General features: G+C 41.0%; 3 protein-coding genes and 1 long non-coding RNA gene across 4 annotated transcripts; 2 read left to right on the plus strand and 2 right to left on the minus strand.

Annotated features, from left to right (window-relative positions):
• On the plus strand, positions 1-4,128 carry LOC136421260 (neurotrypsin-like). The gene is made up of 6 exons (XM_066408493.1): positions 1-167; positions 660-805; positions 1,040-1,348; positions 2,070-2,180; positions 2,272-2,379; positions 3,712-4,128. The coding sequence occupies exons 2-6, from the start codon at positions 748-750 to the stop codon at positions 3,801-3,803; spliced, it is 678 nt and encodes a 225-aa protein (XP_066264590.1). The 5' UTR covers positions 1-167; positions 660-747; the 3' UTR covers positions 3,804-4,128.
• On the plus strand, positions 4,126-5,637 carry LOC136421270 (uncharacterized). The gene is made up of 3 exons (XR_010753412.1): positions 4,126-4,190; positions 4,868-4,983; positions 5,369-5,637. It is a non-coding gene; the product is annotated as an uncharacterized lncRNA (long non-coding RNA).
• Positions 5,638-8,057: 2,420 nt separating this feature from the next.
• LOC136421265 (uncharacterized) lies at positions 8,058-11,786 on the minus strand. Its single transcript, XM_066408497.1, has 3 exons — positions 11,570-11,786; positions 10,057-10,266; positions 8,058-8,241 (listed from the first exon to the last, which is right to left on the minus strand). Exons 1-3 carry the CDS (start codon positions 11,758-11,760, stop codon positions 8,175-8,177), a joined length of 468 nt encoding a protein of 155 aa, XP_066264594.1. The 5' UTR covers positions 11,761-11,786; the 3' UTR covers positions 8,058-8,174.
• A 2,967-nt stretch (positions 11,787-14,753) lies between these two features.
• LOC136420267 (zinc finger protein 28-like) lies at positions 14,754-23,526 on the minus strand. Its single transcript, XM_066407118.1, has 4 exons — positions 23,265-23,526; positions 22,359-22,490; positions 15,666-16,098; positions 14,754-14,790 (listed from the first exon to the last, which is right to left on the minus strand). The coding sequence occupies exons 1-4, from the start codon at positions 23,524-23,526 to the stop codon at positions 14,754-14,756; spliced, it is 864 nt and encodes a 287-aa protein (XP_066263215.1).
• Between the last annotated feature and the right edge of the window lie 3,007 nt (positions 23,527-26,533).

The following is a 26,533-nucleotide window of genomic DNA, read 5'->3' on the forward strand; positions in this document are numbered from 1 at the left end:
CTCATCCACCAGGAGCAAATTGGGTTCACGTTATATGTTCATCGGATTGAAGGGGACTTAACAGTCAAAGTGGGAGGACGCTGGTTCCATGTCTGCCACAGGACCTTTGGAAGACAAGAAGCTGACGTGGCGTGTCAACATCTATATAAGGACAAATCCGACAGCTCGTACGTACTCGTTATTACTTACGTGTACTGTGATATTATCATTTTGCTGAAACACATTTACAGCGTCTCATCCTCATGCATGTAAGGAATATCACATGGAAATATTATGAGGAAAGTTGGATTACGTTCGAGCATACTACTTCAGACTTTAAGAGCTATTTATACATGTGGATGTATTGATTGCACAAAGCAGCGTTTTGTTTTGTATCTATTGTATAGCCTAAATTCCTACAACCCAGTTGTATAAAGACCCCATCCCTAGGAATAACATGGGACTGTTCGTTGTAACCTAAGGCATATCTGATCAACCCCCTCCTCTTATTGATACGTTTGGTGTGCTCGATGTGTGGATCTCCTCAAATACGGCATTTTTTAGAAAATCAAACCCCCGACATTGTGATACGAAACTAGAAAGCTAACGACTGCACGAATACATACCACAACTTGACGCACATTAACTACTTTTGCCAATTGTACATTTCATACTTACAGCACTAGACTTAGCTATGGACGCCATGAAACACTCTGGTCTCCTGTTGTGTCATGTGAGGGTGACGAACGGTACTTAGGAGACTGCAGGATGGTGGCGGCCAATGCGAGCTGTGAGGATGGTCACTCAGTGAGACTTACATGTTTGAGTAAGTTGTCAAATATAACAAGACGAAGTCTATGCTACAAATTCATGCTGCAATCTGTGTGTTTGGGCTACACGTCTACAGTATACCCTAGCTAATCTCTAACTCCCTATCTCTCTCCCTATATCTACTACCTATCTATATCTTTGTCAACATATCGATATATTTTTACACATTGATTTCTATATGATAAGTTATATCGGCAAGTGATAACCACCATTTATTTCACGTTCACAGCCAGATTTTTGTTTCGACTGTCCGGTGGCCAGAAACCGAACGAAGGCAGAGTGGAGTTCCGTAGAGGACGGAATGGCTGGGGAACTGTCTGTAGCAAAGGCTGGGACATCCATAACGCAGACGTGCTCTGCAGATATCTCGGATACAAAGGAGCCGTCCCTATTTCCATTAACTTCGGCCCAGGCTCCAGAAGGATTTGGCTTCGTGATGTGAGGTGTACCGGCAACGAGTCCACCATCCTGAGGTGCCCATACAGAGAAAGGCGCCACTATTGTGACCATGGCGATGACGTAGGGGTGGTATGTGATGGTAAATTACTGTCATTGCTACATTTCATCTTTTCATATGGGCACCTGTAGGACATTTATGACGGGTTCTTAGAAGATCGCTCAGCGAATTTCATAGATTTGTGATTTAATGAAATTCTAAACAGTACAATACACATGGACCTGGTGCCATGGCCCACACACAACACAATAAGATACAAAGCACATAGACTATAAATAACAAACAGTCGGTAAATACAATTAATCTAAAAAGCAGCGCAAAGAAGAAGATGGAGAACGAATTTTTCTATGATATGTGTTTGTTGCATCATACCCCAAGTTTGAAGTCAAGTATCACGCGAATACACTCCTTGTCCATGTACGGTCATTTAGCGATTGCCGTTCAGTAGACTAGAAAGTAACCAAAACAGATAGTAGTATATCTTAAACCTCCTCACATTGGAAGTAACAGTTCCCTTTCATATTGGACAGCATAGACGTGCACACCAAGGAAAATGTTACTTATTCGTCTAATGATCATTAGTGTTCCAACTTCTTTATATGTTGCCTTGGATACATTGCCTGGTCTTGTACAACCACAAAAGTTGGTAGATACATTCTAAGCAATACGTAACCTTTGAGTTGCTTTGGAGCCTTGCTTTGTAGTGTCTCATAGTGACCTTCGTAAAAAAAGAAATGTAGAGCAACTCTTATCTTAGCTGACCAGCTTATCGCATTGTTAAGTTTATTCGTTATTCTTACAGGAGGCGAGTGTAACTCCAACCCATGTCAGAATAACGGGACCTGCATTGAAGGTGTTGACCACTACATATGCCAATGTGGACGCGAATGGGTCGGCGTTAACTGTGAGATGAGTGAGTAAAATATGCATGTTCAAAGGGTAATTTGTCTGCTCAACTTATTGTGGTCGCGAATTATTTCTTTTTTTTCTTTTTATCCTGACAGGACTCTGTGACTCCAACCCATGTCAGAATAAAGGGATCTGCATCGATGATTTAGACCACTACATATGCCATTGTGGACGCGGATGGGTTGGCGTTTATTGTGAGATAAGTAAGTGAAATATAAATGAAAAGCACACTTATGCGTTACTTTATGTCTGGGTGGATCGGATGCTAAATTGCTTTATATGTTGAATATAGGATGTGTCGTGTTCATTTCAACGCCTTTTTGGTTAACCTTTCTTTATTTACTTTAACCCTCAGACACCCGAGTGGGGTCATTTTTGACCCCAGGCGCGGATTTTGACGCGCTACTTGAACATGTTTGATCTAAAAAAATTCATTCCGTGACTTTGTCTGTAGACATCTTTTCTAATGAGTCTGACCCCAGCAAAAATAATGTGCTGTTTTCGAGACCTGCCCTCTGTAACTCCTGAACTACTTATTGCATGACCACCAAATTTTAAGAGGATGATGCACATATAAATTAGTATACCCAGAACAAATTTCGGGTCATAATGACGTAATATGACGTCATTATGACGCAATTTTATGGGATTCTATCCGCCATCTTGGATTTTGACGGATGACGTCATAAAATCAGCATAAAATATCAATGTTGAATCATAAAGGTTACATCGGATTACATAAGATGATAACAATGTAAGAAAATACATTTGGCGTGCCAACAAAGCCTCGAAACGTCATTGTTTGAACTGAAATTAGCAGAGTTTGTCAAATATGCCTGTCAAAACCCGTTGCCATGGCAACATGAAAAACGATGAACTTATTTTATCAATTTGAAATGTTTGTTACGGACATTTTATTAAAAGCCACCAAGTTTGGTGGCTCTCGCGTAAGCTGTTCATTAGTGATGCAACATGAAGTTTTGCGTGGGCCTCAAAAATCTCCTCCCTGGCTAAATAGGAATAGTTCAATACGACAATAGGTGGTCCTTCTGATCTTTTTGCATAAATTATGATAATGAACGGGAATTATTCATATCTAAAGATGCCAAAACATTCCTCTTACATTGATGAAGCAATGTATGGGGATAACAATCAGCGAAAAAAGTGAAAAGGGAGATTTTACTGAACAAAACATTTTGGGGTCATTTTTGACCCCGCTCAGTCATTTTAGTCGCAAAAGCAGGTTCGGGTGTTTGAGGGTTAAATTGATTCTAAAATCAGTTTTTATTTGCCTTGGCACTGTCAATTTTGAAATTGTTTGTTAGGTAGTCTCCATACTTTTGAAAAAGTTGAGAACATTATGTTTTGTAGGAAATAAATATGCTAAGATAACCTTGCCTTCTTTTCAACATTCAATCTATGGGATTTGTTTTCTTTGACATTATTTGACACGTAATAATCCTGTTGTATGAGATACAAACATAGATACACTAAGTTACTGCCTAAACACTACTTCATTTCGTTTTCATTGACAGAGGAAAATTTGTCCTCCATGGAAGTGACTTCACGTGATTGGGCACATATTGAAGCTGCCTCAGGTGAGACCGAGTTAATGTCGTATTCTTAAGTCGTACAAGGCGTTGCCACAAAACATTCATAAAGATGTTTATTAATTACATTTAATGATTATATATCTTATTTTAATCCGTATTGTAGCTATAACATAGGCTGATAATAGCGACAACCGTAGTCCTAGACTTTAAGATATGAGGACGGGATTTGGTAGATTCATTTGCAATTAGGTATGAGACACGCCAAAAGTTGCCATGATACAAGAAAGCTTTTTTTTCGCTTCCAATGCCTTTGTATTCATGTGTAAAGCAAAATGTGTCATTTAATTCAATGGAATCAATTGATAAACCAAAGGGTGTAAACGAAAAAGGCCAAGTCTGCTGAGCTATACTGATATCTTTTTCTCATACAGATTCCACATATAACACTCTCACAGTGAAACGTAAGTAATTTGTACAGTACGTGTTGTGTTTTATCAACTGTTATATAGAAGAAAACAGTAGTATATATGTTATGATTATATATATATGTATATGTATATGTGAATGCCTTTTAATCTGCTCTGTATACATGTCTGTGTCTTTATGCATTTGTGTTGAACCCTGGAAGATTAAGCTAAAGCTATTTATCCAATTTTAAAAAAAAGTCTTTCACAAATGTATCCCATTATTTCACTATAGTACAATTTTTAAAACCTCTTTTAGTAAATCAATTGGATAGCACCTCCTTATCCCATTAATTTACAAGGAAAGGATGTCTAAAAAATTCTCTTACTAGTAAAATAATGGGATAGCATCCCATTAATTTACTAGTAAGTCTCTTACTAGTAAATTAATGGGATAAAGGATTGCTATCCCAACAATACACTAGTAAGAATTTTTAAATGTCTCTTACTAGTAAATAATCAAGTCTGAAGATAATTCGTATTATGACTAAAGGGTATCGCAAGAAACCAATAAACCAAGTAGTATTGGCAAAAATGTTTCTATCTATTTGATTTTTGAGCACAGTAACTTGCACGTGGTAAAAACAAGGAGACTGTTAGATTTTTTTTTCTTTACAAAGGTAATGCTGGAAAGTTGAAGAGTTCGTTCCAAAAGTATACTTTTATTCACTCAGGGAATGAAACTGTTTTCACAAAGCAGTGGGAACGGTTTAAACCATCCGACAAGTTCCGATTTAACAGTGGCATACTGACTGTTTTGGAGGAGGGTGACTATTATATCTACAGCCAGGTAAGAAATGCCTAACCCGCTAACCGACACAGATATCTATCAGTAAATGCAAAAGGTTTCACTTGTATTTTTTTTAAAAGTCTGATACATTTATATTCGAGAAAAATAACGATGGTGAGGAGTCAAATCGCCTGCAAAAACATTTAACAAGAAAGCTAACATTCGACATCCAAATGCACACGTTTTCTTACGGTATCTTTTCATCTCGTTACAATAATAAATCATGTCAATTAACGTCATGCAATTAATATAAAAAAAAACTATTGAGTGTCGATTTTAGTCAAAAGCAAAAATGTATACTTTATAAACATGTTGATTCCTACCATTATTACAGAATCATTAACCATTTTCATCAAATCTAACAATTCCTTTTTGTTATCTATAGGTCTATTATTGGTACAACAACAAAACGTCGCCAGCAGCCAGCCATTCTGTAATGGTGGTGAACACTGATAAGGACAACCCATACCGCTTCTTGACTTGCTGGAAGACTATGAAGGAGACTGACCCCTGGAACACCTGCTACACCGCAGGAGTCATTCACCTGTTCAGTAACAACAGCGTGTACCTGCACATGCGCTGTGACGGGTGTGTCATTAAACTGGACCATGACGCGACGTTTTTTGGAGTCATGAAACTTTCCAGCGGTCAACACAATAGTGTCGACATGAGTGCGCATGGAGAAAAGTTCTCCTCAAGCGACGCCACTGCCGATAGAGTTGAAGACGTTCCGCCTACTGTTGCTTAAGTTCACAGTGTTCAAGCTGTCATGTCCGGTTTTGAGAAAATGATGAGAAACAACTTTTTGAAAATATTGAATGAGCTACCTAATGGACATAAATATCGCGTTACGAGTAGAGGCAAAGTAGTGCTGAGATGAAGATAACTACACGCAAACGTTGTAGCTTTTACGAATTGTTACATACGTCTATTTTTATCATTCTATTGCAATTGTACTCGTATTACTGTATTCCATCAACGTTTTCAAGTATGCTGCTTTTTACAGATTACCCAGTTAGGTAACGACGAGCTATATTATATAACAATAATCATAGATGTATTGTACATTATCCGTGAACTTTTATACTGCCAATTAAAAACGCTGCAGTGCTTTCTCTCCATGTCATTCTCTTTACTTCAAAATTATGTAGCTGAAAAATGCGGTGTATGATACTGATACTTTTATGCAAGAACTAATTTTGTTGTCAAACTTGACACGCTGCTATTAAAATGCTAAAAATTTTATGCTGCTGACGGTCAGACCATGCTCTTTTATAACTTGTAACTCAATCGTAACCACAAACGTTTAAAGGTGACGAACCCCCATTGTCAACACCGCTGTCTTTCGAATGGTGAATCTCAACATCGACACATATTAACAAAGTGCCTTTGTCAAGGAATGTTCAAAAGATCTGTTTAAAAGACAACAGAAACATTGGAAAAGGTTAACATTATTATGGAAGGTATGAGGTCGTGGAAGTCTAGCTGTATTAATAGTTTGAAGTATGCACAGTTAAACTACAAACAAACTGTAACAGCAGCTTAGTCACTATGTTCGCACGTCTCCCAAAGATGTTTAGATTATGATCAGTTGCTGTATTATAGTAGCAGCTTTAGATGATCACTTGTTCAAGAGAGGGAAGCTTGCCTCGCACTACGAGTATGATGGTAGAGTATGGCGAAATGTATACGATTTAATGGTGGTTATCGGTCAATTTGTGTTCCAGTAGAACAAAAATGTGAAAATGACGATAGAAAGAGTTTTATCAAGCTCAGAATGATTGTGCAGAGGATTGCATGTCACGACCCATAACGTTTTCAAGATCAACCCTATTGTTGATTGGAGAATGTTGGAAAGGATATATCTTAGAATGTGCTGGTAAAAATTGAAACATTTCTTTCTTTGTTTCCCCGTGTACCCCGAATGCGCTGTTAACCATTTTCTAGTTCTTTGATCTATTCTAACGATCATCTTCACCATCGACTGCCAGGTCGTTTAAAAAGGATTACTGCACCAAAATACACCCCTAAAGGCTCTACAAATAGATATCTGCCACCCAAAAATCTGGACCATAGTACGTTCAGATCAAAAGATACACAAAAAACTTACGTTCCGCTGCAGTACTAAGGGCACATACTAGGGGGCCCAAGAATCAACGTTGACCTTCGTTTCCCAACACCTATAGTTTTAAGTACATACCAAATATGATCATTATCTATCCGGAGGTTCTTGAGTTATGCTGACAGCAAAGATCCGGAAAAAGCGGTAGCCGTAGATTGATTTTGTTGCAAAAATCGTAAGAGGGAGAAATGAAAACTTTGTTTCCAATCTCAATGATCAATTGCTTGAGATACGGGTGAGTATGGTCAATTTTGTAGAACATGATCAGGGAGTGAACAACAGGACGATCTGTTTCCCACTGAGTTCAGCAAATAGTGAAGAATTTGAATGTATTATTACTGGACTCGTTCGAATCATAGAGAATCACATAAAGTACATATATTCCATATAATGTCAGCATATCCAATGAGTTATGTTGAATCAATTGATATCATTTCCACTTGAATAACACGGTGGCGTCGCGGTGGTGTAGTTGCAGGACCAGAACCCAGAGATGCTTGGTTCGAATCCGAGGTTCCCTGATTTGTCCCGTTCACGTTGTGCCTTCGGAAAAGGCTCTTTACACTACTATCATCGCTTCACTCAGGTGAAAAAGATTACCTAGTAGCTTCAGTAAGGGGCGTGCCTCGGATAGGACGTTAAATGGAGGCCCCGTTTTTGAGGACAGCTACACATTGAGCACGTAAAAGATCACACTTAATGACCTATCGAAATAGGTATGGGTCTTTCCCGTGTGAGTGGATTGAATAAATCTGTCCGGATTTCAGCTTGTACTTTTCAGTACAAACCTGGTGTGTTACGCCATGAGGTGGCTTACCGGTAATGCAATACAAACATACAAACAAAATACAAACAAAACACGGCAAAGTCACAGACACTTCAGCACTGTCACCTGTATTTTCACTGAGACGGTTGCAATCAAATCTAGGCTTATGTACTAAAAAAAACTAAACTATCCACTATAGTTCCGTAGATGAAATCTGATGTTTATGAAAGACAAACAAACTGACAGACAACTAGTCTTCTTTCAATGAAAGGACCTAAGCTTTGTGTAAAAAGAAGTGTTCCATTATAGTGTCAACAAGAAAAATAAGTTGACAGAGACCACCGTCATCATCAAGAGGGTCGCCAGCCATCTGCAATACAAAATACAGGCCTTAGAAAGATTACACAATGTCATGTACATACATGCAGTAGAAACACGTTAATGCTTCCTCTATCACTAAAGACCCATCTCACTGGAAGTGAGGCACACTGGCGGCATCACTGCGTCCTAAACCGGATTTGTGGTACCCTTGACTTTATAATGGGAATATCATTCAAATCGTACATGTGTGACCAAAAAGACAGCAAAACACACAAGGCTTAAAAATATACGTTTTTTGTCGAAGTCCTTTGTCAGTTCGATCGGCCGCAGTGACGCCGCCAGCGTGCCGCGGGTCCAGTGAGGGGGAGGGGAGGGGGGACTTGAGAAATTACAGTTCTACTGACAGATGTTTGCATCAATCAGGTTAAATATAGCATCAATCAGGTTAAATATAGCATCGTTGAAGTGCCGACATAAAGAAATATATTCCATAGTACTGTATCTGTTGAAATAAGCTAGCGTCTACTCCTAAACAGTTACATGCTACCTACTAGCTAACTGGTTACTATCACGGTACAGTGCAATTGTTTATACAGTCAACGAAATCATGCATGCCAGATTGCTTTACAAGGATATGAATAGTTGGGTTGTTAATTGTGTATGACGTTCTCCTTGCATTACTTGCAGCAGTTCAACGTTTGGTCCGAAACAGTCGAGTAATTTTCAGTAGGGAATATACATTATCATATAGCTTTATGACGTCGGCCAATCAGAAGGCTATATTTTTCCAGTAACCCAGGTAATCAAAATCCCATATATTGACAACTTATTGGTCTAATTGTTTTGGCGTCATAATGCATGTTCCTAGTAGCACCGTATAACCTACGCCACTCAAAATAGTTACTCAAGCAACTGGATAAAATGTTGAAACAGTCAGACGTTTCAGACAGCATCCGCTGTCTTTCGTCAGTGACTAACGAAAGTCAAGGAAACACGTCAGTCACTGACGAAAGATAGCGGATGCTGTCTAAAACTAGCCTCTACCAGGCTCCGTCCTATCGTTGGGAAAATAGTAGAAATCAGCCGCGGCACTTCGCTATACAGGGTAGGTCCGCTATACAGTAAGGTTCCATTTCGATGGCAGATTGGACCCTCTCTCCGTAGCTAACTCCCTTGGCACACTATTCACAAGCCAATTTCTACTTTTTTTTCCAGCCATCCCGCGGAGCCTGGTAGAGGCTAGTCTAAAACGTCTGACTGCTGAGTATCAATTTTTGGCGTATCTTATTCCCTGAATGTCTAACCTTCATCACACACCTTATAACTTCGCCGACTTGGTTGTTCATGAGGTGGTTATTGGTACCAAACATAGGCTGTTATTGGAACCGAACAGGCCTTAAGGCACCGTTTAAAAACCTAAAGGAGGGCCAATAATCCTATAATGGCCATCCACGAGATTTTTGAATATTGTAGTAAAGAGTCAACGGTTTTAATGGTCGATGTGTTTTGTACAGTGTATATCGTATTTATTTGTTTAATCACGTGAACGGATTTTAATGTAAATGTTACAACACCAATTCAGTCTGTAGTCTGCTACCGTTGTGCATCATTTCTAACTTGCGAAGTAAACCATTCATATTATCCTAAAAAAGAGAAATAAAATAAAATAAAAATAGATTTAAAAAATTAAAAATAAAAATATTACGTTACATTATCAACACTGTATTTATTCCTTTGCTGATCACCATGACCTACACTTGTCTAAGCATAAATGTACAATTAAGTTTTTTTATTCATTCAATAGAAAAATAAATAAAAATAAATGAAAATGAAAAATGAATAGAAAAGTATTATATACACGTACTTATTGGTGACTGCTTGTCTGTTCCCGGCACTGTTCTGCAGTATGTCTGGGTACGCGTCAGTAGACGAGCAGGTTCCCGGGTTGTGTCCACCGGAGGACTCCCAGGGGCTCTGCGTGGCCTGCCCGGACGGACTACAGTACGTCACCATCATCATCCCCTCGTCTTCATGGTTCAGGATGTGGCAGTGAAGCACGTATGGACCTGTGTAGCTGGAAGAAGTTTTTTGTAAAGCATAATGGGGTGTCCATGTGGTGTAGTGGTATGCGCTTCTGTCCCTCACAACATCTGGTTCAAATTACTTGGACCAGAAGGACTGGGGTTCAAGCCCCAGGTAGGACACCTCTGGGCAAGAGGTGCATTGAGTCATACCAAAGACTTTATAGAATGGTACATACTTCTGAAACAGCATGGAAGTGAAACAAATTTCACTGCCAGTGGACTAGCCCCCTGCTACAGTGATTGCACCACAGTGTGACCCAGGGATATGAAACGGAGATGGGCACCGCCCTATACATTAATAATGGTGTGGGAGGATTTTAACTTTTTAACTTAATACTGCAGTATAACCAAAAGATTTTGACGCCACAAAGGTCAAACGTCGTGCGACATTGCGCAATATGGCATTGTGTTTCAAATGTTGTGAAAATCCTAATCTATGGTGGACTAATGCAAAACAAGTAAGAACAGGACTTCGTGGTTTATTTAACATACTGCAGTACACTTTAGAAACATTAGTTTAGCTACCCTTTAAAATCCTGTCGATGGTACTGAAAACAAGCTTCTATAACCCCATTGAACACTTCTTAAAGGAAACCCAAGCAATATTAGGGCCCGAAAATCGGATTTTTAATGTCAATTCATTTTGTATATTCTATACATGATAAGTTCAAAAGACACTGTCACAATGTATAACGACGCCCATGATGCACACATACAACATCGTTGTGATGTGAGAACTCACTGAAAATCGTGGCCGGAATTTTTGTAGGCTCGCGAGACTAGCAGTGGTAGAAAATGTCACTAGCAAAAGATTTCAACATGTTCCTAATTTCAATTTTTGGCCCTAAATTTGCTTTGGTTGCCTTTAAATTTGATATTTTTCACATTCATACATACATACAGCCACAGGGATATTGTATGAAAAAAAAAGGTATTTTGGAGATTTGAATTGAAAAGTTCTTCTTTCCTTACAGAATATCAGATTATCATGTTTTCTTCCGCAAGAGAACCGAGGTCACGGGTTCCTTTGTAATCACTCGGTGTCCAGCACCTGTGGTGCTTTCATCACTAATCTACCAGTGACGAGTTTTTTTTTCTTATCTGGGCTTCCAACAATGAGGCGACTTATCACTGGAAACCGAGAAATGAGAGTCTCTCATTTCTCGGTTCCCAGTGATAAGCCGACTCATTGTCCGAGAGTACCTACGGGGCTGAAAAACCTTTCTTCCTGCCTCTATCCTCATAAAATTTAATTGATTAATGATAAAGATTAAAATCAATTTCAAAACTTACTCGGTTGCCTTGAAGCGGACTTTGACACTGACCAATGGGGGTATCAGGAGGACATCTCGGAATTCTCCAACTCTCGCGTAGCCCGCGAGATTTCGGTCGTTGGTGTCATGGCCGAGGTAGGTCGTATCCACGGTGATGGGGCCAGCATTGATGGTGGTCGCGTCGAAATCTTTATGCTGTTGGTCGCACATATTGCCCTGAGCAATGTGCAAATAGCAGTCATTGTTTGGGAGGAACAAAACATTCTTCAATACACAAATTAGGCCATGTTCATTTACTAAAAAATGGATGACATTCTAGGAGGAAAGTTGGAGTTCTACCTGCTTGCGAGCGACTGGCTGGCTTACCAGATCACGGAGGTGATACGAGAGATGTTCCGGGCGGATCCAGACGTGGTCGTCTTGGACACGTGGGACATGAGCGCGTGTCAGCCGGGCAAAGACAATCATCCCCTTCGCAACAATACACGGTACACGGGGAATCGCAAAATTAAAGATACAAAACAATACAGGTTTTGAAAATCGAAATGTTCGAATATCATATGGCGTTAAATACCATATGACATGATAATAGCAAGCCAGATTAGGAGACCAAGACTGTATTTTTTATAAAATCTATGTTAACCTATGCCTGTGTAATCAATATAATTCTTTGTAACCAAGCGGCGTCTGGTATGTAGGTTGTTTAATGCAGCTTCCTTTGACATGACAGAAGCGCCGTCTATCGAATCGATTGCAGACTGCATGACCGATACTGACGAAATATTGTTCAGAGACCCGTCCTTCCGTAACCCTGCCGTAACTTGATGAGGATCGTTAACTTTGTTGTCTCTACACGGGGATGACCTCGGAATGGTCCATTTTAGCACGAGGAAGCCATGGGGAGAGATATATGCTGCATTTGCCTACAAATGTTGACTTTCTTTAGTTACTCATTGTTTCCAACCACATATTTCCAGTGTAAATAATTGAAGAAACAATGACATTTACATCCACCAGCCAAGTCAGAAAAACCTCACGGACAATGTTTTAATCAGAAGATCTGTTTGAATGTCAAGGGCCTCTGGCCATCCACCTACGTAAATAAGGCATACTAACTCTGCAGGATCGATGTAAGCCAAAAAGTGGGATGTGCTGTTTTGACGAGCTGTTGTGCTGAATAAAATTCGCTTGAACAAAGAGACCTTTGTCGGCTGTCAACCGTCTGGACCATCTCTCGTCAATTTAATGCTAGTAGAGTTCAGTGGCCTCGTGTGGCGTAATGGATAGAACATCCGACTGTCAAACAAGGGGAGCCGAGTTCGAACCCGGGCTGCCCGAGACATGTCTGGACATGCGCCCCGACGTTGTGCATTGGGAAAAGCACTTAACACGACTTTCCTCAGTCCACCCAGGTGTAAAAATGGGTACCTGACTTCGGTTGGGGAGGTAAAAGGCGGTGGAAGGAGAGGGATGGGCTCCGCCTTCCAATACCGTGCCCTGGCCAGGAAACAGATCATTCCGTCCTTGTATTTCTAACATCCTCTATACAACGTATCTACGGTCATTTGCGAGTAAATTCAGTCTGGATTCATTCTCTCTCGAAACACGCCATTTTCCAATATGGCGGCGTAAACATATGGCAATGTGTATTCGCGTCACGTACGGGGTCACGTTGCACTTCCGGAGGTGTTATATAGCCTCCTTCGCAGACCTCCTGGAACGGCGGCGTATATATTTGGGAGAGGGGGAGTGGCGCGATTTCTTACACGGTCCAAGGTTCTCTAATGCCGGCAAGGGACTTTCGCCATCGAGGGAGTTAACTCGTGCAAGAAATCTGCAGCGAATTTACCGCGGAAGACAGCTGTAAATGTAACGCGGATTTATATAATATATAATATAATATCAGGTGTATTTGCAGCCAGTGCCGCAGGCAGGTACCCAATGTGTAGGGTAATGAGGCTGTTTAACGTGTTCGAGGCACCTCCTCGAGCACGGGACCCCCGTTTTACGTCCCTCCCGGAAGACGATTTCGTGGAAAGCTTCGTGAGGCTACAGCAATCCGGACGTCCTTGGTTGGTCTCCCATCCAAGCACTGTCCGGACCGCGCGTTGCTTAACTTCCGAGATCGAGGGATCGGGTGTATCCAACGCGCCACGCGGCCGTAGTTATACGCCGACCGTACAATCTCAATCATGCGTGTGTACATGTGTGTCTCTATCTGGATGTGAAGGGATTGTAATGATATTTGGTATGTATGCCGATCTTGACAGGATGAAGTTCAGGGTCGCTTTTGGGCCTTAGCTACTTCCATACCAGAACACGGTGTATTCACAGCGACATCTAGCGGTTAAGTGTAGTATGTCAAAAAGCCTCTACCATATCCAATGAACTGTTAATCCTGTGTCTAACATCGTAAACACATTACTGTAGAGTTTGTCGGAGCCTTACATGTCCCAGCACATTTTCATTGCTTTATTGAAATCTCCGTTCAACTTAGTAGATACATTTGCAGTCTTCCTACATTCATTACATAGCTTACAATCTGCATTACAAAAACAATACTCCGTACACATTACAAAGTACTTTATCTAAGAACAATACACCTTACACATTGCAATCTGGCTTACAACAACAGAACAAACATTACAACATAAGCTAGCTATCTCAACAATACTTGTACTATCGAGCCAGTCGTAAAAAGAAAACATCCTCACCATTTTCTGTTCGATGTCCGCAAAATTAGGTATAAAAAATGCAATAACTTCACAATGACTCTCTTACATACACATGTGTGTACCTCCTTCGGAAAACATTTCACACTTAATACATTGCTTCATACATTGGCCTTCGTCTTTTTTTCGGAACTACATAGAATTTTAGAGACCCTGCTTGTCAATGAGCAGTCGATCGGAAACTCCATATTTGTATTGATTGCCGTCAGTGTGCCTTCCTTGCCATGTGCTTTTCAGTCATACATTCGTGCAGTAGCATACTCGCACTTGTGACATTTGTAAGGCTTCTCACCAGTGTGTGTGGCCATGTGCGTCTTCAAATAAGAAGTATTTGCTGCAGCATAACCACAAATGTCACATTTTTAAGGTTTCTCACCAGCATGCTTATTAGAAATGTGCCGTTTCAAATTTTCATTTCGTACTGTACAAAAACCACAAATTTCACATTTGTAAGGTTTCTCACCAGTGTGCTTAGACTGAATGTGCAGCTTCAAATTCCATAAGTATGCTGCAGAAAAACCACAAACATCACATTTGTAAGATTTCTCACCAGTGTGTTTGACCATGTGCCGTTTCAAATGAGATATATATACTGTACCATAACTACAAAGGTCACAATTGTACGGCTTCTCACCAGTATGTTTGGTAATGTGCTTTTTTAAGTCAGAAATTCGTGCTGTTACATAACCGCAAACCTCACATTTGTGTACCTTTTCACCCGTGTGTATTACCATATGTTTTTTCAACTCATATTTTCGTGCAGTAGCATAGTCGCACTGGTCACATTTGTACGGTTTCTCACCGGTATGTTTGGCCATATGCCTCTTCAAATGAGACGGTTTTGCTGCAGCGTGACCACAAACTTCACATGTGTATGCTTTTTTTCCAGTGTGTATTACCATATGCATTTTAAAATCCTGTACTCGGGCTGTAGCGTAGTCGCACTGCTCACATTTGTAAGGTTTCTCACCAGTGTGCTTAGAAATGTGCTGTTTCAAATTTGACATTTGTGCTGTACAATAACCACAAACGTCACATTTGTAAGGTTTGTCGCCAGTGTGCTGAGAAATGTGACGTTTTAAATTTGACAAACTAATTGTAGAATAACCACATATGTCGCATTTGTAAGGTTTCTCACCAGCATGTTTCACCATGTGCTGTCTTAAACAACCCTTCCTTTTAGCGGAGTAATCACAAATATCACAGCTGTATGGTTTCTCGTTCGAATGGATGACCATGTGAATTTTTAGACTACTTTTGTTCACAGCAGAATAATCACATGTTGGGCATACATGTATGTGAGGCTTGCAGTTACTATGTTTTGACACGTTGTGACGCTTTAGATTCAACTTGTTTGTAGCAGAATAGTCACAAAGTTCGCACCTGTATGGACTCTCATCATCAGCGGGTTTGAACCTGACACGTTCACCTTTGCGAACCGTCGAATACCTGGGGTGCCCATGGTCGTATGGTCTCTCACCGGTGTGTTTCGCAATGACGTGCCTTTTCAGATTACTCTTTAATGATGCAGAATAGTCACACTGCTGGCACTGGTATGGTCTCTCACCGGTGTGGACTCTGAGGTGATCTTTCAACTGTGCCGCATACCCTGCTTTATACTTACAGGACGGACAGGCGTGGTTCTTCGCTTTCCCTCCTTTTTCGACACTTGCCTTTTTCTTAGTTTTTTTAGCTTCACCTACCCCATCAAGATTCATAGTGTTCCGTTGTCCCTCCGCAGTCTGTTTCTCGACAAGAGAGTTTCCTGCCAGCCTCTTGACTGTTATCCTTGGTCGTTTCGAATCGCATCTTACGACTGTTGAACAACAAGAGAAGAGTTTGATAATAATAACTTTATTGTAAGTTCATACCCGAAGGCTAATTGCAGACAAACAAGTACATGGGAATACATGGGAATCGACATAGTTATCTAGTATACTTTGAAAGTTCTATGTTAACTAAGGTTGACTATGGTTGGGTTTGACTTCTTCTTTGAAGGCAGTGGAAAATGAAGAGACCCACGTTTTGTATCGTAATTGGTTTGGTTGATTTTAGTAATAAGATTAATTTTTTTAAGTTAGTCAAATGGTGAAAGGTAGGAGAATTAACGGAAGCTGTTTTGTATAGTTCGTTTCTTTCGGCGTCATACAGAGGGCATTGGCAAATAAAATGTATTTCATTTTCCACTGCGTTCATTGTACAAAACTTACACATTCTCTCGTGAGCAGGCAGCTTTTTATATCTACCCTTTTCTATTTCTAGTGGATGTGCGCTTATTCGTATCTTACACATAGCTGACCGTTGGTCAAAATCTTTGTTTGAAAGATATTTTATATACCGCATCTGTTAGCAGCGGGCGCCTCTATCCTTCCACAGACTTTTACCTCCCCAGTGTATGCCGGGTACCTATTTTTACACCTGGGTGGTGAGAATCAGGAAAGCTGAGTAAAGTGCCTTTCGCAAGGGCACCATATAGGGGGTGGGGTGTAGGTGAGGAAGCCAGGAGATTCGGACATCTGGGCTTAACATCCTAACCGCTACGCCAACACGAGGCCACACATCCTACATCTGCTTGGAGATTAAACACGTTTCCCTGGTAGTGGTACAAACATCTGTCACCGAGGAGTAATAGACAACCCCCCATGCATCGCCATTCCCTTTCACCACCTCGGCCTCTTTTGTCCGCGTCCTTTTCAATAAGCTTGCTCGGAACAATGGGCTACGGCCGGGTCAAGGAGCGACACAACGGAATATTCATAGCCTGTCTTAATATTGGTGGCAGTCTTGGTAACATTTGAAATTGCCAGTAGCTAGCGATCTTGTCGGACAGCTAGAAGCATGGGAAACATTGAGAATCTGATGGAAGATGTGGTGTTGAAAATTAACACAATTATATCAATTTGAAGTGTTACACATTCTTTGTCACTAGAACTACTTTGGAAATAAACAGCCATGGTCTTCAAATATGCACCAACCCTCAAGTCTGCAAATAACAGTCAAAACTGCACAAGAAGACCATATAGGCTACCGATAAAATCTGGTCTTAGCGGACAACATAGACAGGGTTCTTAAATGACCACCGAAAAGTGGTCACATTGGCCAAATGGTTATGTAGAGGTGGTCACTTGGATAGGTCTAACTGATCAAAGAGGATCTAGTCTTCAACATCCCTCCCCCAACTCCCCTGCCATACTTATTCACCGTTATAACATATCAATAAGAACAAATTACAAGTATTTCTTTAAATTTACCTTGTCCACGTCTCAGGAACACACTAAGAGATCCTCCAACGTTAACCTCCTTGAGATGACTGATTCAGCAACAAAGAATAAGAGATACCCCAAGCCTTAACTATATGCTCGTGCCTCTTCCACAAACAAAACATTTGTCAACCGTCTAGCGTTACAGGTTAGAGGGTAAGGGTCAAAGGGTAGCCCACTGTGTATTCTGGGAAGACCACTGTTGTATAGGTAGCGCAATGGTCAAACGACACATTGTTGTCATGACAACATAGACGTACCTTTATATCGGACACAGTACGTATGTGTTGGCATGTGCACAAAATGGATTTATGTGGGTCTTTATGCCCCTTGACTTAAGGCGTGGGCAACCTCAGACTTTCAATGTCCCGTCATTCGTAGATATAATACTGAAGATGAATTCCATTTCCTAATGGCACACCTATACTGTAAATAGACATCATCTTTATTAATGGGTTTTCATGCCTTGTTACTCTTCGTCAAGGAGGTTATGTTTTTGTTTCACGCCGGTTTTAGCGTTTCATTTTTATGGTAATGTATTTAAGCTCTGACTTGTTACCGTTATATTGTTATTCTTAATGGATGGTTCCACATTTTGAGAGAGAGAGAGACCTTACAAAATCGATTATAACTAATCTGGATACAAAACAAAGATACCAGCACTTTTTCATTGGTTTATTGAGATGCTCGTTAATGGAGACATTTGTAGTCTTCTTACACTCATTACAAAGCTTACAATCTATCTTAAGAAAACAGTACTTCATCATGACACATTTCAATGTAAGACAACCTAAGACAGTACACCATACATATTGCCATAGTACCGAAAGATAAATCATATCTCAACTATGATGGTAAACTATCGTTAAAAGAATACATTTTCCGAATTTCCATCTGTAGGCCAAATTCAGTAGAGAAAATGCACCAACTTCAGAATGGATCTCTTATAAACGTGTGTAAGTAAGCTTATCTGGATCATGGAAAACATATCACACTTAATACATTGATTCAACTTCAATGGCCTTCGAATTCTGCTTTTTTAGGAACTTCATAGACGTTCAGAGACCCTGCCTGAGCAGTCGATCGGGAACTCCATATTGGTATTGCTTGTCGTCAGTGTGCCTTTCTTGCTATGTGCCTCTTCAAGTCATACATTCGTGCAGTAGCATACCCGCAACGGTCACATTTGTAAGGTTTTTCACAAGTGTGTTTGGTAATGTGCTTTCTTAAGTCAGACATTCGTGCTGTAGCATAGTCGCACTAATCACATTTGTAAGGTTTCTCACCGGTGTGCGTGGCCATGTGCTGTTTCAAATTTGGCATTTGTGCTGTACAATGATCACAAACGTCACATTTGTATGGTTTCTCACCAGTGTGCGTAGACATGTGACGTTTCAATTTCGACATATGTGCTGTACAATAACCACAAATGTCACATTTGTATGCATTCTTACGCGTCCGTTTGACCTTTTCCAAATCATTTACTCGTGCTGTAGCATAGTCGCACTGGTCACATTTGTAAGGCTTCTCACCGGTGTGCTTAGAAATGTGACGTTTCAAAGTCGATATATGAGCAGTGGAATAACCACAAACTTCGCAGTTGTATGGTTTCTCACCAGTGTGCTTTGAAATATGGCGTTTCAAAGTCGATTTGTCTGGACAGACGTGGTTCTTCGATTCCCCTTCTCTTTCGCTTTTAGTTTTGGCGCTTGCTTTTCTCGTGTTCTTTACGGTAGGAGCTGCACCTGCCCCACCAAGATTCATGGTATTCTGTTCCGATGTCCCTCTCTTTCAGTGACAAGAGGGTTTTCCTGACAGCCTCTTGACTTTGTCCTTGGCCGTTTTAAATCCCATTAGCTGACTGTTGAACAACAAGAAAACAGTTGATAGAGACCGCATCTGTACGCAGTGACACATAGTTGCAGTGAGAAATAGTATCAGTCAGTATTGCATGCACTGAGGAAGGTGACAGGCGGTCACCGAAAGTCGGCGTGAATATATAAAATACTTGGTTGTGTAAAAAAAAACAATTCACGGGAGAATGTACATGTATACGAGGGGCAGTGCCTTGTTCGGGTTTTTTTGGCCCCATTATCATCACACCTTGGCACAGGAAAAGAACCAAGAGCTCCAAGACACGATACATCACAACTTAAGAATTTTTTTTCAGTCATCCACTTTTTTTCTCTGCTCCGCTCCCCTTAGGAACCCTACATCTGCTTGGAGATTAACCACGCTTCCTCAGTGGCTCAATATCTTTTTTCTTCAAGCAGAGGTTGGTGGGGAGTATTGTGACCTTCGTATCATATTATATGTACCGCAGCTAGGTTGCGAAGATCACAATAATCCCTGCAACCTCTGCTTGGGGAGTACATGACTCTCCACCCCCCTTTAAATCCTTTGAGCTCTTTTGTCCGCGTCCTTTTCAATAAGCTTGGACGGAACAAAATCAAGGGCTTAGTGTCAAGGAGTAGAGCGACGGGACTTTTTAAGTCTGGATAGCTTTTTGAATAGCCACTTAAGCTAGCGACCTTGTGAAACGAGACACATGAAAACATGTAAAGAAGCAGTGACAAGATGTGGTGTTTACAGCACAATATCAAGGTGTTACAAATTCTATATCACTTTATGGGTTTACACACGCATGTCCAAGCAAACTTCAAGTGTACTTGGTAAAGTCAGCTTTTAAGAACTGCTATCGAAAGAAAACGCATCTTAAAATATTCGCCAGCCTAGAAGTCTGCAAAAAAAGTCAAAACTGGCCGAGAAGACCATTTAGAAGACCAATAAAATCTTTCAGTCCATGCGGGCACTATAGACAACATTCTTAAACGGCCACCAAATAGCTAGTGATCGGTTTGGCCAGGTGACCCTTATGTAGAGGTGGTTACTTGTACAGGTTTTATTGTATCAATAAGAATTTGATTCTAAACACATTTCCCTCTCCTAACTCCCCTGTCTCCCTCATTTACCGTTGTCAAAGAGAACAAAGTGTTTCCTCACCTTATCCACGTATCAGGAACAAACTTTGAGATCCGCAACGTTAACCTCCTGATGACCAATGAGGTTTAACCTCCTTGTGATGACTGATTCAGCAGCAAAGAAGAAGAGACACACCAAGTCTAAACTATATGCTCGAAGCTACCACTTTCACAAACATTTGACGACGTCTAATGTGACAGGTTAAAGGGTAAGGGTCAACCCAAAATGAACTTCAAGGTACCATTATTTTTTACCTATGGGGATTTCTATAGTTAAGGACCACAAACTGGCTGACATCGGTGCCAATACGATTATAAAAGGGTGCACTAGAGGAGAGCGAGTTGAAGGTACAATCTAAGAAATAACAGAACAAAATTGACAACCACTTTAAAATGGGGTCATGCGGAATCATTAAAAACTGTAGCCGACCTACCGAAGCAGACAGCTGTAAAGTTCACGCGGATTTATACGCTGACTGGCCAATCTCATTCATTCGTGTGTACATGTATTTTTCTGTATCTGGATGTGATTTAAACTCTGGCTCGTTATTGTTATGTTTCTATTTTCAATGGGTGGTTCCACATTTTGAGAGAGAGCCCTGACAAAATCACAACTAATCAGGATACAGAACGAGGATACCAGCACTTTTTAATTGGTTTATGAGATATTCGTTAATGGAGATATTTGTAGTCTTCTTACACTCATTACAAAGCTAACAATCTATCTTATCTAAACAATACTCAATCAAGATACATTTCTTTAAATTATCTAAGACCATACATATTACCACAGTACCTTAAGATAAAACATATCTCAACTATGCTGGTAAACTATTGTTAAAAGAAAACATTCGCCACATTTCTATCCGTCGGCAAAATTCGGTACAAAAAATGCGACAACTTCACAATGTATCTCTTGCATTAATTTTATAAGAATACCTCCTCTGAAAAACATTTCAAACTTAATACATTGCTCCAACGTCAATGACCTCCTGCTTTTTTAGGAACTGCATAGGAGTTTATAGACCCTGCTTGAGTAATCGATCGGAAACTCCATATTGGCATTACTTGTCGTCAGTGTGCCTTCCTAACTATGTGCTTCTTCAAGTCGTGCATTCGTGCTGCAGCATACCCGCAAAGGTCACATTTGTAAGGTTTCTCACCAGTGTGCATTACCATATGCGTTTTCAAAGTATGTGCTCGTGCTGAAGAATAGTCGCACTTGTCACATTTGAAAGGTTTCTCACCGGTGTGTGTGGCCATGTGCCTTTTCGAATAATACATCGTTGCTGCAGCATATCCACAAGCTTCACATTTGTAAGGTTTCTTACTAGAATGCTAAAAAATGTGACGTTTCAAAGAAGACATTTGCGCAGTAGAATAACTGCAAACGTCACATTTGTAAGGTTTTTCACCTGTGTGATTAGAAATGTGACGTTTTAAATTAGAAACGTCTGCTGTACAATAACCACAAATGTCACATGTATTTGGCTTCTCACCAGTGTGCTTAGAAATGTGACGTTTCAAAGAAGATATTTGTGCAGTAGAATAACTGCAAACGTCACATTTATAAGGCTTCTCACCTGTGTGGTTAGAAATGTGCCGTTTCAAATGTGACATGTGCGCTGTACAATAACCACAAATGTCACATTTGTAAGGCTTCTCACCACTATGTTTGGCCATGTTCTGTTTCAAATGAGACATTCGTGCTGTAGCATAATTGGAAAGGTTACATTTGTACGGTTTCTCACCAGTATGTTTGGTAATGTGCTTCTTTAGATCAAACAGTCGAGATGTAACATAACCGCAAACTTCACATTTGTATGGCTTCTCACCAGTGTGTATGGCCAGGTGCTTTTTCATATCATGTGTTCGTGCTGTAGCATAGTCGCACTGGTCACATTTGTTGTCAATAGGTTTCTCATCAGTGTGCTTAGAAATGTGCCGTTTCATATCTGACATTTGTGCTGTACAGTGACCACAAATATCACATTTATATGTATTCTCACCAGTGTGTTTGACAGTGTGCTTTTTCGAATCATGTCAGTACTCATGTGCTGTAGCATAATCGCACTGGTCACATTTGTAAGGTTTCTCACCAGTGTGCTTTAGAATGTCACGTTTTAAAGTCGATATATGTGCAGCAGAATATCCACAAACTTCACAGCTATATACTTCCTTACCAGAGTGCTTAGTAATGAGACGTTTCAAAGACGACATTCGTGCTGTACAATAACGACAAATGTCACATTTGTATACATAACCGCCAGTGTGTTTGACAGTGTGCTTTTTCAAATCATGTACTCGTGCTGTAGCATAGTCGCACTGGTCACATTTGTAAGGTTTCTCACCAGTGTGCTTAGAAATGTGACGTTTCAAAGTTGTCAGTTTTTCTGTACAATAACCACAAATGTCACATTTGTAAGGCTTCTCACCAGTATGCTTGACTATGTGCTGTTTCAGATCAGATTTCCGTGCTGTAGCATAAGTACAAAGGTTACAGTTGTACGGTTTGTCAACACTGTGTTTGGTAATGTGCTTCCTCAAATCAGACAGTCGAGATGTAACATAACCACAAACGTCACATTTGTATGGCTTCTCAGCGGTGTGTTTGGACATGTGATTTTTCAAATCATGTGTTCGTGCTGTAGTATAGTCGCACTGGTCACATTTGTAAGATTTTCCATCACCAGTGGGTTTGGTCCTGACTCGTTCACGTTGGTATACCGTTGAATACTCACTGTGTTGTCCACGACGGTATGGTCTCTCACCGGTGTGTTTAGCAATGATGTGCCTTTTCAGGTGACTCTTCACTGATGCTGCATAGTCACACTGCTGGCACTGGTATGGTCTCTCAATGGTGTGGACCCTGAGGTGGTCTTTTAAATGTGTCGCATACCCTGTTTTGTACTCACAGTACGGACAGACGTGGTTCTTTGCTTTCCCCCTTCTTTTTCTTTTGGCAGTTGCTTTCCTCATTGCATCTTCCCCACCAAAAGTCATGGCGTTCTGTTCCGATGTTCCGCCGTAGTCTGCTTGTGGGCAAGAGAGTTCCTGCCAGGCCCTTGACTGTTATCCTTGGTTGTTTTGAATACCATCTTCCGACTGTTGAACAACAAGAGTTAATAGAGATCGCATCTGTATGCAGCGACACCTAGCTGCATTCCGATACTATAATGCCCTGAGGAAGATGACAGACGGTCACCGAAACGTCGGTGAAACTCTTGGTACTGTGCAATGACCTTTGTTCTTCAGCAACTTACCAACCTGAGGAATCTATTCACTGAGTCAATTGAGGTGTAGCTGGCGTAGTGTGGCTTATCTCATCCCATACTACTACACCATATTGTATAAGATAGACTACTACACCATATTGTATAAGATACACTACTACACAATATTGTATTAGGTAGATTGGTTAGCCTAATAGAATGTTATTTATGTACCAGTGAATGTCATACTTTATACCATGTACAATTGTTGTGCAATAAAGTTCTTATTGTATCTTCTTATACCCTTTATCATGATTTAACTTTCGAATTATGTATTCCCCTTGGCACATGGCAAGAAACAGTAGCCCAAGGACACACAACAAGAGAGTGTTTTCCTCTGTCATACGCACCCCCCCCCCCTCCACATACATCTAAAGTAAGGGAAAGGGAAAGACATCCCTTAGCCTTTTGAGGCCGTAGCTTGGGACAGTGTAATCTCCAAGCAGATCCACGCCGGGCGCGAAAATCGTAGTACTAGTATGCTGGACCTTCTCTGGCTAGCATACTAGTACGATTTTCGCGCCCGGCGTGGATCTGCGTGGAGATTAGGGACAGTGGGCTTTTATCCTGTGTCTAGGGCACATTATAGAAAAGCAGAAACCACAACACTCCTTCCACTGCCTATTACCTCCCCAGTCCCAGTCCATGCCAGGTACCCATTTTTACACCTAGGTGATCAGGAAAGCCAAGTTAAATGCTTTCACAAGGGCACCGAATAGGGTGGGGGGGGGGGGGGGGGGTGTCGAGTGGAACCCAGGTTCTGGGTCAAACATCTACTCCGAGACGAGGCCAAACATGCAAAAGTACCGGTGTCACGGGTTCCTTTATAATCACTCGGTGTCCAGCACCGAATGTGCCTTCATCGCTAGACTTCCAGTGACGCAGTTTTGTCATATCTGGTCGTCCAGCGATGAGATGACTTCGTTACTGGACATCTCCGAATTATCAATGGAAACCGAGAGATGAGAGTACGTGCGGGATTGGAAAAGCAGTGATGACAAATATTCCGCTGTGGCAAACCAGATAAAACCAGGGACAACAAATATCCCGTGGCCAGCTTCCAATATGAGTAGAGTAGAGTAGAGTACAGTTGATATGAAGTTTACACTAACACACACGTCAATTTACGTAACGCAACGGGATGCAAATTCAAGTGACGGTCGATCACATTACGATGTATATCAATTATAAGATACCCGTTGCGTATCTTGTTACATATTTGTGACGTCTTACTGTAGAACAGTATCAACTCAAAAGCACGATCGTCAATTATTATCACTGGAACATTCCAGTGATAATAACACGTGGTTACTGGAAGCCCACTTACGAAATAATGTCATCACTCGGATTCCAGCACTGAGGAGTCACTCGTCACTGCATGCATATGGTAAATCCAGCGCGGAACCAGTGACCTCGGGACTTCTGTTACTGGTTATCGAGTAACCTCCGTACTGGGTAACCAGTGATGAATGAACTTTGAACCAGTCTACTTCTCTGGTACTCGAGTGACGAGCGGAGATTATCACTAGAAACCGAGTGAGGGGCGGATTTCATTTCAGCTCGTTACTCGGCGCCCAGTGAGGAACTGGTGATCTCGGTACCTTTGCGCCAAACATCCTACATCTGCTTGGAGATTAAACACGTTTTCCTGGTAGTGGTGCAAACATGTCACTGAGGAGTAAAATGAGACATCTCTCCATGAAGCTCCATCCCCTTTCACTGCCTTCGACCACCTCTTTTGTCCGTGTTCTTTTCAATAAGCTTAATTGGACGGAACAAAGGGCTTCGGGTCATTGAGTGGAGCGACGGAATATTAATAGCCTGGATAGCTTTTAAAATAGACAGCCCAGCTAGCGACCTTGTCGAACGGGGCATGGAACAATAGAAAGATACAGTTGCAAGATGTGGTGTTTACAGCACAATATCAACTTAAAGGTGTTACAAATTCTATATCACATAGGCTGGGTTTACACACCCATTTCCAAGCACACTCCAAGTGTACTTCGTAAACCCAGCCTTTAAGAACTGCGGTAGAATTAAAACGCATCTTCAAAGGAACCTAATTACATGCAAATATGCGCCAGACCAAAGGTCTGCAAATAACAGCCGAACTGCCCAAGAAGACCACTCAGGGCACCGGTAAAATCTGGTCTTATTATTAAAGGGACCACCGAAAAGTGGTCACATTGGCCAAATGGTCCTTATATAGAGGTGGTCACTTGTACAGGTTTAACTGACTAAAGAGGATATAGTCCTAAACACCCACTTGGAGCACTCCTCCAATCCGCAATTCCTTGTCCTCCTCATTTGCCGTTATCAAAAAGAACAAAGTATTTCCTCACCTTTTCCACGTCCCAGGATGACAAACTAAGAGATCCTCTTCCCAACATTAAACGTTAACCTCCTGATGACCAAGGGGGCTAGCTTAATCTCCTTGTGATGATTCAGCAACAAAGAAGAAGAGACATCCCAAGCCTAAACGATGTGCTCGTGCCTCTTCCACAAACATTTGTCGACCGTCTAGTGTGACAGGTTAAAGGGTAAGGGTCAACCAAAAATGAACTTCAAGGTACCTATACTTAAAGACCACAAACTGGCTGACATCGACGCCAATAGAATTATAGTTGGGTGCACTAGAGGAGAGCGAGTTGAAGGTACAATCTAAGAAATAACTGAAACGTTACCACTTATAAATGGGGTCATGCGGGGTCATGAGGAACTGCAGCTAATTTACCGTG

The sequence above is a fragment of the Branchiostoma lanceolatum genome, chromosome 15 (assembly GCF_035083965.1).
Source record: "Branchiostoma lanceolatum isolate klBraLanc5 chromosome 15, klBraLanc5.hap2, whole genome shotgun sequence".
NCBI classification, from domain to species: domain Eukaryota; kingdom Metazoa; phylum Chordata; class Leptocardii; order Amphioxiformes; family Branchiostomatidae; genus Branchiostoma; species Branchiostoma lanceolatum.